Source organism: Folsomia candida, unplaced genomic scaffold (genome assembly GCF_002217175.1).
Source record: "Folsomia candida strain VU population unplaced genomic scaffold, ASM221717v1 Fcan01_Sc026, whole genome shotgun sequence".
Lineage (NCBI taxonomy): Eukaryota > Metazoa > Arthropoda > Collembola > Entomobryomorpha > Isotomidae > Folsomia > Folsomia candida.
The window spans coordinates 293,389-310,873 of record NW_019091218.1 but is presented as its reverse complement, the minus strand read 5'-3'; the positions used below and the strand labels follow the sequence as shown (position 1 = coordinate 310,873).

At 38.8% G+C, this 17,485-nt stretch overlaps 4 protein-coding genes and 1 long non-coding RNA gene across 5 annotated transcripts; 3 read left to right on the top strand and 2 right to left on the bottom strand.

Annotated features, from left to right (window-relative positions):
- The first annotated feature begins 49 nt into the window (after window positions 1–49).
- Window positions 50–886, top strand: LOC118438785. The gene is made up of 2 exons (XR_004837061.1): window positions 50–514; window positions 602–886. It is a non-coding gene; the product is annotated as an uncharacterized LOC118438785 (long non-coding RNA).
- An 804-nt stretch (window positions 887–1,690) lies between these two features.
- On the top strand, window positions 1,691–2,495 carry LOC118438784. Its single transcript, XM_035859535.1, has 2 exons — window positions 1,691–1,824; window positions 1,943–2,495. The coding sequence occupies exons 1-2, from the start codon at window positions 1,701–1,703 to the stop codon at window positions 2,455–2,457; spliced, it is 639 nt and encodes a 212-aa protein (XP_035715428.1). The 5' UTR covers window positions 1,691–1,700; the 3' UTR covers window positions 2,458–2,495.
- Window positions 2,496–2,660: 165 nt separating this feature from the next.
- Window positions 2,661–7,902, bottom strand: LOC118438823 (zinc finger protein 766-like). Its single transcript, XM_035859594.1, has 6 exons — window positions 7,409–7,902; window positions 6,940–7,277; window positions 6,793–6,841; window positions 5,718–6,007; window positions 4,695–5,000; window positions 2,661–3,394 (listed from the first exon to the last, which is right to left on the bottom strand). Exons 2-6 carry the CDS (start codon window positions 7,076–7,078, stop codon window positions 3,258–3,260), a joined length of 921 nt encoding a protein of 306 aa, XP_035715487.1. The 5' UTR covers window positions 7,079–7,277; window positions 7,409–7,902; the 3' UTR covers window positions 2,661–3,257.
- A 4,587-nt stretch (window positions 7,903–12,489) lies between these two features.
- Window positions 12,490–15,148, top strand: LOC118438824. The gene is made up of 7 exons (XM_035859595.1): window positions 12,490–12,634; window positions 12,742–12,838; window positions 12,969–13,184; window positions 13,246–13,422; window positions 13,483–13,558; window positions 13,620–13,862; window positions 13,930–15,148. The coding sequence occupies exons 3-7, from the start codon at window positions 13,018–13,020 to the stop codon at window positions 13,981–13,983; spliced, it is 717 nt and encodes a 238-aa protein (XP_035715488.1). The 5' UTR covers window positions 12,490–12,634; window positions 12,742–12,838; window positions 12,969–13,017; the 3' UTR covers window positions 13,984–15,148.
- Window positions 15,149–16,014: 866 nt separating this feature from the next.
- On the bottom strand, window positions 16,015–16,700 carry LOC118438801. The gene is made up of 2 exons (XM_035859555.1): window positions 16,568–16,700; window positions 16,015–16,476 (listed from the first exon to the last, which is right to left on the bottom strand). Exons 1-2 carry the CDS (start codon window positions 16,625–16,627, stop codon window positions 16,201–16,203), a joined length of 336 nt encoding a protein of 111 aa, XP_035715448.1. The 5' UTR covers window positions 16,628–16,700; the 3' UTR covers window positions 16,015–16,200.
- Between the last annotated feature and the right edge of the window lie 785 nt (window positions 16,701–17,485).

The window sequence follows — 17,485 nt, the reverse complement described above, 5'->3', positions numbered from 1 at the left end:
CTGTAAAAATGGAGATCAACTTGTACATTTTTCTTATCTGCGCCTTCGTCCCAACAGCTCTATGCTTCCGGAACATAGAAGTCGAGTGTGTGGAGTGTGTAAGAAACGGAACTTTTGGATTTTACAAGTCAGTTTGGTTACCGATAGCTCGACCTGACTATTTTTGTCAACTGACAGCCGAGAAGAAACAGTTTGGAATTATCGTTGAACAGGCGTGCACTGTTGCTGAATGCAAAAGGATTCACCTAAGACCTCTGACCAAATTCATTGAGTTTTGGAGCAAATGTAATGCAAGTGTCGCAAATAATTCTACTGTTGCGAATGAAACTGAGAATTCTACTGAGCTCAACTTTGACCACCCAGCACTCGTAAATGAACATGATACAAGTGTACAAACCCAGCCAGAAAATTCAGGGCATGATATTATTTCATGGATTGCTGCTGGAGCAGCTGCAGCGCTTTTTATCATTCTTCAAGTCGCTCTTGTTTGGACACAACTTGTCGCAAAACTTTGGTACGACAAATGCACCTGGAAGTCCTTCTTAAATGAATACCAAATATTAATCATAACAGTCATTGATATTATTTCTTTTTAATCCAGGGAATTCTCGGAATTCTATCCAAAGCTTCTCTTGAGGACATCAACAACAACAACCTGGCCGAAGGAAGATACCACCTCGAGAAATTGTAAATATGTAAATACTATGTATATAAATACCGTATTGTAAATAGATAAGTGTAATCCGTGAAACCCACACCTACCCACCACACTCCACACCACAGAACCAGCAACACCACCAAAAGATAAATTAATATGTAAGGCATAAATATCTTTGTAAATAGGCATATCTAACATTTATTAATAAATCTATGTACTGTGAAATAATTTTCATAGCGTTTTCATTTTCCATGCATTTCCATCATTATTCAGCATTGGCTAGCATTTAAAAACTCGGCTTTTATAAGAAACAAAGGCTTAACTACATTTCGGTTTACACTTGCAGTCATATCGTTTGACCGTTTGGCGTCGCTCGGGTTATTCTGAGTAAAGAACTTTGCATAAAAAAGGGATCGCAAATCCAACCAGGATTCAATGTCGGCCCTTTTGTAAACGAAATGGAGAAGAGGGTATATGGAGTGGAGGACATCCGATCTTGGTCACAAGTGAGTAACTCTTTTTATTATTAATAGCAAATTTTCAAATGATTGACATTGGAAAATTATCTTCCGTCACTGGAGCATAGTTCAATCTCCGCACCAAAAGGGAGACTCGGTCTTTCAAGAGGAGGTAGTACAAATGCAAGAGTTAATTGTTGCATAATTCTTACGACTACATAAAAATTATTTGCAAGTTTGTAAAGTTTGTAAAAGCCATATTACTTGCAAAGTACAAGATGTGTAAAAATAAGAAAAGCCATTAAAAGTTCAATTCCTGGTGGTAAACGGTGTATTAAAACCGCACATGTGCGTATCGGAGTCCGACTCGTCTGGTCCAGTTTTTTTCTCTCTCGCTCCCTCTCATACAAAATACTCATACGGTAAGTTTATTTTGCAATTCTTTGTAGGGATTGCTTCAAAATTATAATTTTATAATTTAGATGGGGTGTCTTTCCAAAGCCTTGGACTGCAACAGCTGTGTGAGGAGCTGTTGGTGGGGGGAGTCTGCGGAGGGTGTTTTCGCGTGCGCCTCAAACGCCACCATGTTTGATGGTCGCTGGACGACCATCTTAGGACCTGGAAATGGGGAACAGTGTCCTCCCATTCCAGGCCCACAGCCGTGTCCACCGTGTGGACAAAGTGGATGGCCGACGGTGGCGATCATAGGTATATTTTTTTAATTAAAAAATCTGAGCGGTTATCTGGCAGAGTTTGTTTACATGCCACAAAAAAATAATTTAGAAAAATTTAAGGACTTTTGTCTCTATTTTTTAAATTTATTTAGCATGTTGGCTAGCGGTCTTCGTCTTCCTTACGTGCAGTGGAACGTTCCTCCTTGCCTACTGCAAGCTTTTCCGAGGCCGCGTGCAGGCCCTCCTCAATCGCCGCCGTGATCCCCCTCCTCTTCGTCCTGCTCAACCGCAGCACCACGTCGTCGACGTCCCTGCAGAACCTGCCGCTACTCCCCTCGAATCTGCCCACAAAGTCGCCCATCGTGCCCACCTCCAGCTATTCCCCAATGCTCCTCAAACCCTCCTCCCTCACTCTCCGTCACGAACCCTTTTTCTCCCAATTTCGTCCCACGCCCTCTCGTCCCACTTCGCCGTTCCGACCGTATCGCGACCCGCATCCCAACTTCCAGAAGATCACGACCCGGCCCCTCCTAAATACACCGTCCACCACAACCACCTTCCAACCAACAACGACTCGGCCCTCCTTATGTACACCGTCCACCACTTTTTTATATATAATTATAAGGATACGTCGACACATGGCATTTCCATGACTTATAACTTATAAAATAAGTCACACGTCATAATTTTAAGTTATAATTTATATGTCCATGGCAGCCTTATGCATTTAAAAATAATAAGTTTTTTTTTTTTACTTATGAAAATCATACTACTTTTTTAAATGCATATTTATTTGCATAAAACGACGACGACGACAAGTACATCGTCATGTGACCAGGTCATCACGGTCACATAACCGTTCACCCCACTTTAAAAATCGAAAGGGGGGGCTGGCGTCCAAAGTGTTTCTTTAGACACTGCTATTGTTCAATATGAATTTTTTACTCATTTTATCTCTTAGTAAAGGGTGTTGATTTAATTGGTCCCGATTAATATTTGAAAACTTGTTGCTCCAAAAATCGGAAAAACTTTGAAGTAAATGTGTGTCGGTTTTCAAAAAACGATGGAGACGACTTAAATCACCGGCCTTTAGATTGATTTCTCAACATATTTACATATGTCATGTATGAAGCAAATCGTGAAAAGTGAACAATGAATAAAATTATTCATTCACGAACATATAATTCAATCGTCATTCGGTCAAAAATTATAAAAAAATATTCATTAATTTCATGAAGGAATAATGTATCCCTTGAATTAATGAATGTGAACTGGTACATATTCGCTCACCAAGATTTTTTGCTCCCTCGCGGTATTTGCGCCTTCTCTCCGTCGCGCTTTCCTTCGGGACGGCGTGGTCCACCGTCAAGTGCTTTCTCAGCTCGTTGGGCTTCGCGAAGAGGACGGGGCACTGGGGACACGTGAGACGGAGGGCGGAACGTGGCGGGTGGTTCTTCGCGTGTCGCATTAGATCACTCCTGACGAGGAATCGCGCCTGACAAACGTCACATTTGAAGGGGCGCTCCGCCCGCGCCCGGTGCGACGACTGATATGATCTTCCAAGTTGAATTGCGTCGCAAAGAGGCGCGATGAGCAGGCCGGTTCTGCAAGAAGAAAGTGGATTTAGCTACTTTATGTGCAGATTTTGTCTGTCAGTCAGTCAGTCATACCTGTTCATTTTCATTCACGTGATTGACTATGACAGGGAATGAAAATGTGGTCATTTGAATGAACCTGAATGGAATATTCAGTCATTTCAGCGGCATTTATAAAACCACCCCCACCCCCATCAAATCCACCCCCACCCCCATCCACCCCCACCCAGCTAGGCTAGATAGAACCTAGGTAGAAATTCTAGCTAGCTAACCTAGGTAGCTCTGCTAGCTAGCAAGGCTACCTAGGTTAGCTAGCTAGAAGTGCTACCTAGGTTCTATCTAGCATAGCTAGCTAGGCTAGCTACCCTAGCTACCTAGGTTTTATCTAGCCTAGCTACCTAGGTTCTAGCTACCCTAGCTACCTAGGTCCTATCTAGCCTAGCTAGCTAGATTTGCTAGCTCAGCCTTCCAGGCTTTCCGCGTACCTAGTTGATCTAACCTAACCTGCTCGCTTCGCTTGCTAATTACGAACGATACCCCAATACGAAATAGAATCTCACTTTGCCCCAAGGTATCTCACGTTGCCCCATTAAAATTGTGGGGGTGGATGGGGGTGGGGGTGGATGGGGGTGGGGGTGGATTTGATGGGGGTGGGGGTGGATTTGATGGGGGTGGGGGTGGATTTAGGTGGGGGTGGGGGTGGTTTTATAAATGCCGCATTTCAGACGATTGATTTTGAATGAAAGGATTTCTGTCTCCCTTCATTTTTCACCCTATGGGGCGAAGTAAGAAATGAAGTCGGATGAAGTGAAATGAAACTTGGTTGAAAGAAAATGACTGAACTTGAGTGAAAATCTTCAATCAGAAATCAAGATGACAGAACTTTGAATGAAAAAAAGTTTTTTTGAACAGGTATGTATGCAGTCAGTAGGATGACAATTTGGACATTTGGACAAATTTTAAATTTAGGATCTTTTGGTTTTCTCGAGTTTTATAAAAAACGAAATATTTCACTACTCCTCCACATTCCCGGAATTATTTTCGTACTCCTTAAAGTCAAGTACTCAGGACGGATTTTTTCACGTGAAATTCTAGTTCAAGTTCTACAAATGTTTTCTATTAAATTGAAATTGTGTTACTCAACTGGAATTAAATACTTGAAATTGTCTACAAATGCGAGTATTTCCAGTGCAAAATGTTATTTGTATTGACATCTTCTTTTCCCGTTTTTTTTTGTCAATCGAAAATTCCGTCCTGAGTAAAACGCTTTAGAGGCTAAATTGTTGTTCCCCGTTAAGAAAAATCTTACCAGGACATTGCAACAAACCGTCATCTTTCCCACTGGGGGAAAGGGGGACACCTTCATGATCCACGTTTCTTAAGTACTTTAATTTCCTCTCAACTTCCGGTATATTTCCATGACTTTGGAGATGACTCTTGAGAGCCGAGCGAGTCACGAGTTTGTCGCACACGTGACATCGAGGTATTGGTGCCTTCCCGAGTCGGGCACTCTCCGCTTTTTCTATCCGATTTTTGTGGGTCCACTCGTGCTGGGGGAGGTTCGTGTAAAAGACCGGTTTGCCACACGTGGCACATGCAATTTTCCGGGCTGAACCTTTTTTAAAAAAAATGAAATGCAGGCGTGTTCTTTCCGGTTTTGACAAATCAACTACTGTTCATGTGAAAAAAGTGTGGCCCTAGAAATTCTGAAAGGTTACCTGGCGGAATTTGTCCATTTTTCGGATTTTATCCATTAAAGAAATTTATTTCAGTGTCAAAAATCAAACGTTGCTACGATATTCCCCAAAAAATTAGGATAGCTGCCAGGTAACCTTTTAGAGAAATTTGGCTCGGCGAAGGCTACACTTTTTTCACATGAACAGTAGAGTATTTAAATCGATCACAAATTTATTTCAATTAAAGGGTGTTGATTTAATTTGTCCCGATTCTTGTCAAAGTTGGACGGTGAAAATGTCAACTTTTTTTAGCACAGGTACATAAATTGGTTTGGTGATTAATCTTTGGGAAATTTATATAGGGTGTTGATTTAATTTGTTCCGATGTTTTTGTAGGAACCCGGCATAAATTTACGAAAATTAGGACAAATTCAAAAGAAGAATGCTAAGGGAATGATTAATACAACTTGCCGAAAGACTAATTAGTGGTGTGTCTCTAATAGAAAATTACCTTTTCAACCTTTTTTATAGTGCAGGTTTTCGAATATTGATCGGATAAATTGGGACAAATTAAATAAACACCCTTTAACTAAACTTGTGACAGATTTATGTAGACTAGTTTTTTTGTCAAAATCGGAGAGAACACGGTGCCAGACCTGGATTCGGAGACGTAAATTCTACCGGATGCCCGGTCCCTTTGCACCGATTCCGGATCGTTTGATGCGCCGCGAATTTGTCAAAACCGGTAAATTCTTTGCCACACCGGTCACACGGCAAGATCGCGAAGCCTCTTCCGGACTGGACGACTTGCTCTTTTTCCTCGGGGGTATTGTGACCCCACAAATGCGCGTCCAGGTTGGAGACGGATTTTCCACAGAGATCACAAAGCCGGAGGGGGGCCTTGAATTCTTCGGGGGGATGCATCTTACGGAGGTGGAGCTGGTAACTTTAATGGGAAAAGTTGGTTCAAAATTAATATGCCTCAAAATTTTTTAAGAAGTCAAATGGCTAGGGTTTTACATTGTCAGTGTCAACGGAATAAATGTCATGACATGTCAATTTGTCAATTTTTTGTCATAAATGTCACAGCTTCAAAATGTATGACAAGAAAGATGTGTAGCTGAGAAACAAAATATACCGCCTACGATGATTTTTATTTGGGGAAAAGAGAAAAAACAAAAATGTCATAATTGTCAATGACAAGTTGACAGAAAAGTTGACAATTTCGAATTTGACAAATTTTTATAAATGTCATATTGTCAATAAAAATAAATGTGTGACATTTATGACATGTCAAAATATCATGACAAGTTGACAATCTAAAACCCTAGAAATGGCCGAAGTTTCAGGTTGCCATTGAGAACGATTTAATTGTGCATATTTCGTCTCCTTTTCCAACGAAAATCAGAGCAAAGTTGGAAAATAAAAGTATTTTTAAACAAAATCAAGTTATGGGAAAAATTCATCTGCCGAATAACCTTTCAGATTTTTTACTGCTTATTAATTTTGAACGAAGAGTACTTATCAAATTTTAAGGGTTTATTTGGCGAGCAATTTTGGCTATTTTGGGGAAACGTTTGGCACAGATATTGGCAAGCATCTTTGCCAAACGTGACCACGTGTCCTTTCCAAGCTTGGAAAGGACACGTGGTCACGTTTAGCGCGGGAAAAATTCAAATCAAATCTTAATAATTTCCTAATCATAGTGTAAAATAAAAAGAATTAAGTTACCCTTTACTACTGATAAACTTCTTTTCGCACAAATGACATTGATACGCGTCTGAAAATTGGAAATAAATATTTTTAAATTACTCGAGACGATCAAAAATTTTGTGCCAGGTACACAAAATTCTTTGAAATTGAAATCCTCCCCCTTACTTAAATGTGCCGCCTTAACGTGCCTTTTAATCAGTTGTAATCGCTTCCAATTTTCTTTGTATTGCGGCCCCGTCACAAAACCGCACGTGACGCAGGTGTAAATCCCATTTTCGAGAGAGATTTCGTAATTTTCGTACATCTTTCGCCCGTCCGGCGTCCACGAGGGGGCCGAGGAGTTCGGGCACGGTGTTTCTTCGCTTTTCGAGCATGACCCCCCTCTCCTCTGGGGTGAGGCGTCGGGGGGGTTTTCTTCGAGGAGGAGATTCGGTGGCCACGTGTTGATTTCCGGTCCCCTGAAGGGGTTCTGGGGCCATTATGTAGTCCTTGTCGGAACGGTACTAGCAAATCGTAAAAATAATTGATAAATCCATAATTAATTATTGATTACTGGGCAATTTGAAAATTAGAAAGTAATAATTTGTGCAAAAGAACACAATACGAAATTAGCCATTAAGCAAATCTTAATTACCGAATTTATCCTGCAACAACTTGTCAACAACAACAAGAAGAAGCACCAATAAATTTTAAAAACTTTGATTTTTACTTATTTTTACAAATGTTCATCGTTTCAAATCAGATATTCCATGGTTTGGTATCATTTACAGGATAAGGCTATCCTTTATCAGGTGTACTGTCCCAGGGCCTTTATCTTCACATGTAAACAAACACATCGGGGTGGGGTCCATCCAAAACAATGTGTATATAATTGGTCTCTTGACCGTGGTCAGAAACATTAGTTTAATATTATTGAAAAATTATTTACTACATATTTCTCATGAAGAAATACTGAGAATTAGATTGTTATCGTAATTTGATAACATCGTACCTGCAAAAGACATGGAGTTTTACCGTGTTTTAACGTCGCAGAGTCTTATACGTACAACACATGCAGAAGGCATGTGTTGTACGGGATTGGTAGTTATACGGCGCATGGATGATGTGACGTCAGCAGAGATCGGCAAAACCTGCTTTCATTATATACCTTTATGGCAACTTTAGAACGAAATCGAATTTCGACATGCGGTTTTCGCCAACCTGTTTCTAATTTTTCAAGCACGGCCGAGTTCGAAGATGGACATTGTAGATCATATGGTCATGGCGCCACGGTGATGAGATGAACCTGTCAAATTTTTTGTTTCCACAGTTTTAGACGTAGTTTTGGGCGGGGATTTCAAAAATCGCCATCATTTCGACGTGTGACGACCTCAAAGTAATCCTACGTCGAGGCAAACTGAGATTTTTACAAAAATTTAATCTATAGATGAAATATAGCTAAATTAAGTGTCCCCGCGTTGTTACAGGTTTTGTCTACACCATGTCGAAAACTGGCGGGAACACTGGACTATGGTGCTATGCGATTATACATCTAAATTCCACATTTAATTTGAGTTGGAGTTGAATGTGGGAATAATGCAAATATTCGAGTACGTAGACCTGTTGAGAACAAACATGTAAAATATGCGTTATGCATGATTATCCAAAGTGGCTCGATATAAATGAAGGCAAACCTGCTATACTGTCATGCCCCACATATGGTATTACACCAGCAGCACGGTACGCGATGAAAATAATTAAAAAGTGAATTATGGTTATCTGGGTGGCTTATCAGTCAATTATGATAAGCACCTGCGTCGAAACAATGGATTAATGTTTCATAACTCAACGAATGACGCACAGTTGGAGCACTTTAAAAACAATAGTTTGCAGAAGCATTTAATATTGCGTCGGAACACCTGCAAATTAGTAAGTAATGTTTCGTAAGTCAACAAGTGACGCACAGTCGGAGCACTTCAAAAACAATACTTTGCATAAGCATTTAATATTGCGTCGGAACACCTGCAAATTAGTAATTAATGTTTCGTAACTCAACAAGTGACGCACAGTCGGAGCACTTCAAAAACAATACTTTGCATAAGCATTTAATATTGCGTTGAACACCTGCAAATTAGTAATTAAAATTACCTCTGAGGCCCTATTCGAGTCATATAAATAGTAGCTCCGAGGACAATCCTGCATTCATTCAAGTCTTGACTTTACTACAGAAAATGGTTTACCCTGTCACAATGCACACCGTGTTCCAAAATGGAACCACGTCACAATATATTTGGAACGACCGTCCCTTTTTTATCCCAGATCTGAATGCCGTGTTCGTGATGTTTTGTAAGCTGTATAATTTATAACACAATTTCTTTACGAACCAACTGGTCTTATAATAAAAATTAATTAATTAGATGCTTCTGTCAATGCGGCATTATACCAGGGATATGCGGCTTTTGGTATCAATGACCCATTCAACACTCCCCCAGAGTGGAACTCGTTTTTGGATGAGCAAGGTCAGACCCCAGATTTAAATTTCCCATTTGCTTGGAAACGAAGCTACAATTTGCTTGGAACACAATTGTCGGCATTCTACGAAAAAGTAATTCGATCGCACTATTGCCACCAGAAAAATATCACCACCAATTTCATATATTCAAAAAGAGTTTTAGCTCATCTATCCGACTGCTCCACAATAGCAGTATGTAACTCAACCAATTGCTTTTATTACGAAACACAAAGCATAGATTTTACTTTACTAAGGAAATCTGGAATCACAAAGAACATGTCTCAACATGCCCAAGAAATTCATGGGTATCGTCAGGCCCATTATGGGTCGACCATTTCCACCAGCATCAGCAACATGTATCCTTCTATGCATGTCGACAACTCTACAATCACCTCCTAGATAAACCAATTTTTTACTTTTCCCGGCTCGAATGAAAGTTTTATCAGAGAAAAGGGCTTATTTGCCCCTGAAGGACATCGAGGAAGGCCGTATTATAAGCCTCAAAGTCTATTAGAAGCAGTACGGTCTGCAAAAATTCTCAATGAATTTTCACTCAATTGTAGTGCTGAGAATGCTTCGCATTTTATTGTGGAGTTAAATGGACCCCTCCCTGAGGGTTGTTCATACCTCTCCATTTTTAACGACACCCATATACTCACCTTAACCCTGTTAAGCAACTTCTACGCCCAGAGATACACACGACGATTACAATATTGCACACAGCAAAAATTAGATGCACGAGTTCGAAGAGCAGCAATTGACGCAAGCAACTCAACTGCAAATAATCATAACCGCAACTCGGGACTTCTGAGATTTAACTTACCAGGATATCGGTAAATGTTGCATAAAATTGCTAGTGCATTATTGGTGCATAAAAGAGTCTACAATTTCAAATTTGTGTTATATATATAGTTACTGTGGTCCTGGTACAAATTTGGAAAAAATGGATGATCTTGGGGGTCCAATCAATGCCTTGGGTATACATACGTATGAATTCAATTACAAATAATACATTGACGTTGATTTCAATGCTTAGTAACTGTTTGCAGACTTAGCGTGCCGTGAACATGACAAGGCATACTTGTTAGGTGTTCCCCCTGAAACAGCGGACAACGAATTGCTTGAAAAAGTCCAAAAATTGAGACCGGATTTATTTATTTTATTTTCATTAGTAATGAAAAGCAAGTCTATTTTTGAATCAACAGTGCATAAGAGATATACATCTTCACTGTAGTACATTCCGTTCGAGTTCTCCCCTAGCCTGACGTTATTCTTCGCAAGATTTTCATCGTTCGAGGACGAAGGTATCTCAACAAGTAGGGGTGCCGATCTGGGGAAACAATGGATGCAACTTGTTACCGACTTGTGGCAAGGAGTCTGTCACACTGCTGAGTTATATCCGTCATTTCCTTCGTTCTATTTGGTAACTCGTTGTGTAATTTGTACGATTGAACCAAGTTAATTTTTTTATTTACACTATTGCAGAATGGATCATTACCGATAAATGCGGAGAGTAATATTCCAGTGTCTACTTCGAATATACACACGACCACCAGCCAACCAATCGACACCCGCGTTTGTGCTGACAGCGGTAACGCTGAAGAAGCAAGTGGCCCTCAACCTGAATCCACCGATGATGACACCACGGGGATGACACCTGCGAAGACTCCAGAGATACCCAGAAGAGGTGGTTCTGAGATAGATCGTCAATTACTGAGAAAACAACCCTAGAATATCCACAACCACCAGCAGCTTTTGGGAAATGTCGTTTGCTTATATCAGAATTAGTCACTGAAACTAGTGCTCAACAATCTTTCCTTGAATATGAAATGTTGTGCCCATCCAAAAGGCGCTCGAAGCACGAGAACCTTTCTGGATTTTTGACCATCTTTCTAGAAAGTGGCGATAGTCCAAAAATTATCGGGACGATTGACCACTCCAACAAAGAACTCGTAGAAGTTGTGGAGACCACTTCTAGCGGAAATCAGGTTACCCGCAAATATTTTGTTGTGGGTGGTGGAGGTACTCAAACGAATCAACAAATTTCCAGAGGAATGTTTGCGGACCAGTATAATTTAGCTATTCCGTCCGCCCAATCGAGAACAATTTTTGTCATTCTAATTTATATTCCTAGTTACATGAAACACATACCAACAGCCAGAAAATTCTGGCTGCCAATCAACAACAATGGAGTTTACGAGCCAAAACCTTTGACAGAAGATCATGAAAGTCTTATCACAAAGTATCTCCAGGACTCTTTACTAATGGGTCAGCCATGCAATTTCGACGAATGTGGTATGTTCTTGAAATGGGCAATTGTAGAAAGCCTTGTTGGAGAAGATAACCTTATATACCCTATACCTGATGTCGAGGGAGCAGTTAAGCCATATCAAAGTCTCAGTAGGTGTAGCTCGACGATGCTTCCTATGCAAATGAATGACTTTGTTGTTGCAACGCCAACACCATCAGCCGAGAATAATTGTCCCAGAGATACTCCGGTGTCATTTCAAAGCCCATTCAATTTTCGTGGCCGGGCATTACAATCAACAGCTCAGCAGATTATTATCAACGTGAAATACTTTTTTGACAGGGCGACAGCTAATTCAGAGCTACTCGTGGGATCGCCCTCGAAATTAGCTTCATTAGCCACAAATGTCAAACTCTGGACGGTGTCAAGGGTCGTTGTAGCACACCGCAACAACGTTCAAATACAGACACCTGGAAAGAAACGACCACGAGAAATGAGGACTTTTAAATTGCTGGACCAATTCAAACTAGATATACTAAAAGCCATGATACAGAAACACTTTCAGAATAATCGCGTCGCATTTCTGGAAGAAATTTATAACGAGTTTATGGCGCGGATGAAGGATGACGACGATGTTTTAGAGGTACAAAAAATAGTTTTTTTTAACCAGGAATAAGTTTACATCCAAGTACTATTATTCTAGAGAACATCGTCTAAGCCAATAACGAGATTTAAGTGCTCGTTGTATACGTTTAGAAAGCTGATGCACAAAATTGGGTATAAATTTGGCACAGTTGATCTCCGAGTTGCAATCCTACAAAGAGAAGATATAATTCGATGGCGAGGTCGGTTTCTTAAACGTCTACGAGAAAACGAAAGGGACCCCAACAAAAAAAAATTATATACACAGGTGCGTACTAGTTCCGTATATTTATATAAAAATATTGTTTTTGTCGGTTTAGTTAATAAATAATAAGCAGACGAAACCTGGGTGGACCCCCACGCCAGAACTGGCAAAGCATGGGTGCCAAGAACATTCAGAAGCTGGCAGGAAAGAAAACTATATACATTTAAGCAAAATAAAATAGGTAGAGGACCTCGGCTAATCGTGCTTAACGCGGGTAAGAAATAAAATACGTTATATCTAATTATTTTTTGTCGACATTTAAAAAATTGCAGGTGGTGAAGATGGATTTTTTCGTATTTTAATGTTACATAATATTTTCAGAAAACGTAGATGGCCCTACCTATCTCGCCTGGTTTCGCAAATTGTTAACATCATTGGAAGGGAAAGGAAGTTTCCTGATTATTGTGGACAATGCACCGTTAAGAATCATAACTTAAACTCATCTTTATACAAATATACTAGATATAAATATATATATATATATATATATCTAAATGTTTTTGCGCTTAATATATTAACTACATTGTACTGTTGTGTCGCTGAAATAGATATCACGGATCTGCCGAGGTACCAGTCTCCAGGGACAAGAAGGGGGTCATGTACACCTGGCTAACGAATCATTGGGATCCAAGCCGCGGCCCCATAAAACCAGAGAAGCAATATCTAAAATGGGAACTTTGGGACATTATTAAGTCGATGAAGGTTGGAAACAAATACTACGTTATTGATAAGCTGGCAAAGGAAGCTGGTCACGAAATACTTCGGTAATGTAGCAAACATATGTAATAGATCGTTGGCATTGTAATAACTCAAAGATTTCAATAGATTACCCCCGTATAATTGCGACCTCTCGGCAATAGAATATGTTTGGAAGGATACAAAGGATTATATCCGGAAAAATAATCTTGATCAAAACCTTTCCACAGTGCAAAGGACGGCAGAAGAATTTATGAGAAATTATAATACCAGTTATTGGATTGCACATGTCAACCATGTGAAAAGGTGTTCATACAAAGGCTTATTAAATAGAAATAGGTAACTGTGTTAAACTAATTTCTCTAGGTTAGGGGAAGAATACTGGACAAATGATCGATTTTATGAAGACTTAATTGACTCCCTTCCAACGGAAAGATTAATTGTAAGACACATTGCATTGCACGGACTCAATAACTTTCTTATTATTTGTAACTTAATTTAAGATCAACCCGGGCCAAATCGATGACGAAGACGACGAAGACTTCGAATATGACGAAGTTTTTCCCGATCTTGAAGAGTCAATGACAATTCAAAGTATGGTGCATGATTATGAGAACATGGGACTTTCCACTATGTATGGCTATACGGATGAGGATGAATTGGAAATCGAGACAGCAGTGGAAACACCACTAGAGGACCCATCCAGTCGTCGCCAATTATTTGTCCATTCCACTGACGATGATGAAGTACATAAGTATTTACAACATTATGGAAGCTTTTGATACCAAATAAATATTATAATTTGTATTTTAGACATCAACTATTCCACATGTGAGAAGCCCACATAACGAACTCAGGATAGAATAGAGTTTATTTCATTTTGATTTTTTTGTAATAATTTATTATAATGTTAGTTAAATACATTTGAAATTAAATAATACATTATACATACCGTGTTTACACTATAAATAATTAGTTTTTGAAAATTCACTTCACACCCCCCTGAAGTGTTAATGTTTTTAAATAAACTGCAGCAAGGCCACGTACCTAAGCAACCCAAAATTCTGAGAATGCGATACAAAATAAAGAAATTTTGAAATCTGAATTATTAAAAAAAATAATGAAACAATTAAGGTTCCCTCATTTCATTTATATCGAGCCACTCTGGAGAATCATGCATCATACATGTTTTAAATTTTTGCTCTCATCAGGTCTACATACTCGCCTATTTGCATCATTCCCAGATTCAACTCCAAATAAAATTAAATTTCGAATTTAGATCCATAATCCAGTGTTCCCGCCATTTTTCGACATGGTGTAGACAAACCTGCGACAGCACGGGAACACTTAATTTAACTGTATTTCATGTATATATTCAATTTTGTAAAAATCTCAGTTTGCCTCATTTCGACGGAATTACTTTGGCGTCGTAACACGACGAAATGATGGCGATTTTTGAAATCCCCGCCCAAAACTACGTCTAAAACTGTGGAAACAAAAAATTTGACAGGTTCATCTCATCACCGTGGCGCCATGACCTTATGATCTACAATGCCCATCTTCTAACTCGGCCGTATTTGAAAAATTAGAAACAGGTTGGCGAAAACCGCATGTCGAAATTCGATTTCGTTCTAAAGTTGCCATAAAGGTATATAATGAAAGCAGGTTTTGCCGATCTCTGCTGACGTCACATCATCCATGCGCCGTATAACTACCAATCCCGTACAACACATGCCTTCTGCATGTGTTGTACGTATAAGACTCTGCGACGTTAAAACACGGTAAAACTCCATGTCTTTTGCAGGTACGATGTTATCAAATTACGATAACAATCTAATTCTCAGTATTTCTTCATGAGAAATATGTAGTAAATAATTTTTCAATAATATTAAACTAATGTTTCTGACCACGGTCAAGAGACCAATTATATACACATTGTTTTGGATGGACCCCACCCCCATGTGTTTGTTTACATGTGAAGATAAAGGCCCTGGGACAGTACCTTGTTTACAACTTTGCACTCACCTTAAATTTATAATTATGTAGTTCATTGTTGTCTCTCTTTGTCACTAATAATTAATTTGTAGTTAAGAATTAAAAAAAAAACTCGAGGAAAATGTTGACAAGGAATTTGAGCAGGTGGGCTCAAATTCTCTCGTGCCAAAAAAGTGAGACTCAATGTACCCCTCCACTCTCAACAAAGGGAATCCATGAAAATGCATGAGCATCAGATTTCATACGATTCCAAGAAGACAGGTTTCCATAAAATTTGTGCAATTATGTAATTTGATGATTTTCTAAACCTAAATTAAAGATTTTACTAACTGTGCACAATTAAGTCATACAGATAATCATATTTAAAGGGTGTTGATTTAATTCGCCAACATTTTTCAGGTTAAAAAGAAAATTCTTGTTTTTCGAAAACACAGGGGCGATCCAAGCGATGGGAAAACGGACACGGACAAAATTTCTGGAATTTAAGGACCTTGTTATCACTAAATTAATATAATGCCCAATTTTCAAATTCAAACCATAAAATAATAAAATCCTACATAAATCACTAATTTAGTGACACTAAACAAATCATAAATGAAATATTAAATGCGGCTGCAAACACAGTAGAGATATATATATATATGTATGTACGTATGTTGTGAAAGTTGTTTTTTTGTCAAAATTTTAATATTATTTTGCAATATTAATTTAACTTTGTATTGTTCGAGTCGTCTTTTCTTGTGTACATACAGGGTGGTTTAAATGTCAGGTTATAATGGAAAATTTTTCAGTGGGAAAAATTCACAAATCTCCATTAGTTACCGACATTTTGCCTCTGAAATTCAATATTTTAAGAATTTTGTCATCAGTGTTCCATAAGTTTTCATAAAAATTGATAAAAATCTCAATCCCAAATCCGTAACCAATGGTATTTACGAATTTTTCCCTTTGAAAAATTTTCCATTGTAACCCGACATTTAAACCACCCTGTATTTAGCTATCAAGTACATAGTTTGATTTGTGAATATGAAATATGTTCTGTTTGCTCAATGTGGTGTTAATGGGGCAATTTTTTGAAGAGTCGCATCACTATTTCGATGAGTCCGAACCCACGTTTGAACCACGTTCAGTGGTAAATTCTTGTCCATTGTTATCTGCCCTTGTCATCCCGGGTTCGATCGGGTTTTGATGCGGTGCCGTTGTGCTGCACGGCAACTGCTGTTGTTCCCTTTGACTTAACAATGTGTCCAATTTTGCTTCCACTTGTTGCAATTTGAAAGTGATAATGTATAATTGCGTTGTCTGAAGGGTTTGCGTGTCCGGACGAGCCCCCCAATTAAATGCGGCTGCAGAAGGGAAAACGAACTACGAGAATATGCAAAAAATGACATTTATGGAAATTAGGATGAGCATTTTTACGCATGAAAAATATTATCCGGGTCAAAAAAAAGCTTACCAATGCAAGTAGAGGAACGAGGAGGACAAACCATTTTTGAGTGGGAACCAATAAATTCATGATTTCTGAAGAATATTAGTAACACTGGTGTGTATAAATTATAAATATCTGTTTGCTATGTAAATGATGCGTACTCTGGTAATGTCGACTTATTTATATGTACTGGGAGCAGTGAATTGAAACTAATTGAACTTAATAGGCAATTTATGCAGGGTGAAGTGAAACCCTATTAAGGAATGACCTTTTGCGTCAGTGTGTCTGTCCGTCCGTCCGTCCGTCAGCGGGAGCGTGGTCACATAATCTTTTGGGGAATTATCTGTTATCTGCTAAAGTTCAAAAAAGGGGAAAAATGTAATTTTTAGGTAAAAGAATAATTTTATGTGGCGAAACACACTGCACTGTGTTTATAAGTTAATTTTTTTTTAAATATTTCCAACTGGCAGAAGTTTCTCTCCCCTCGAGTGATAAAATATTTTAAGTTTTTGATCAAGATTTCATGCATGACCCCCAAAAAATAGCAATTGCTGTTTTGGGAAAACTCTTTTTCTGTGGCCCACTGCACATGATAGAAAAATATGGAATGAAATTTAAGCAGAGTTGGGAAAAATCTGGATTAAGGATTGGTGATTACTAATCCGGATTAGAATTAGTTAATCCCTAATCAATAATCCAGCGAAGACAAAATTTTGGAACTAATTCCTAATCCTTAATCATAGAACTAATCCGGATTATTTAATTCTAGTCCTTAATCCAGGATGTTCTTCTTAAAAACACTAATACCAGGAAAATCTAATCCAAGAAAATTGACCAATTCCAATCCTAATCCTAATCCAACAATCCGAGGAAACTAATCCTTAATCCCTAATCCGGAGAAAATAAATGTTTAATCACCCATCTCTGAATTTAAGTCGAATCAAT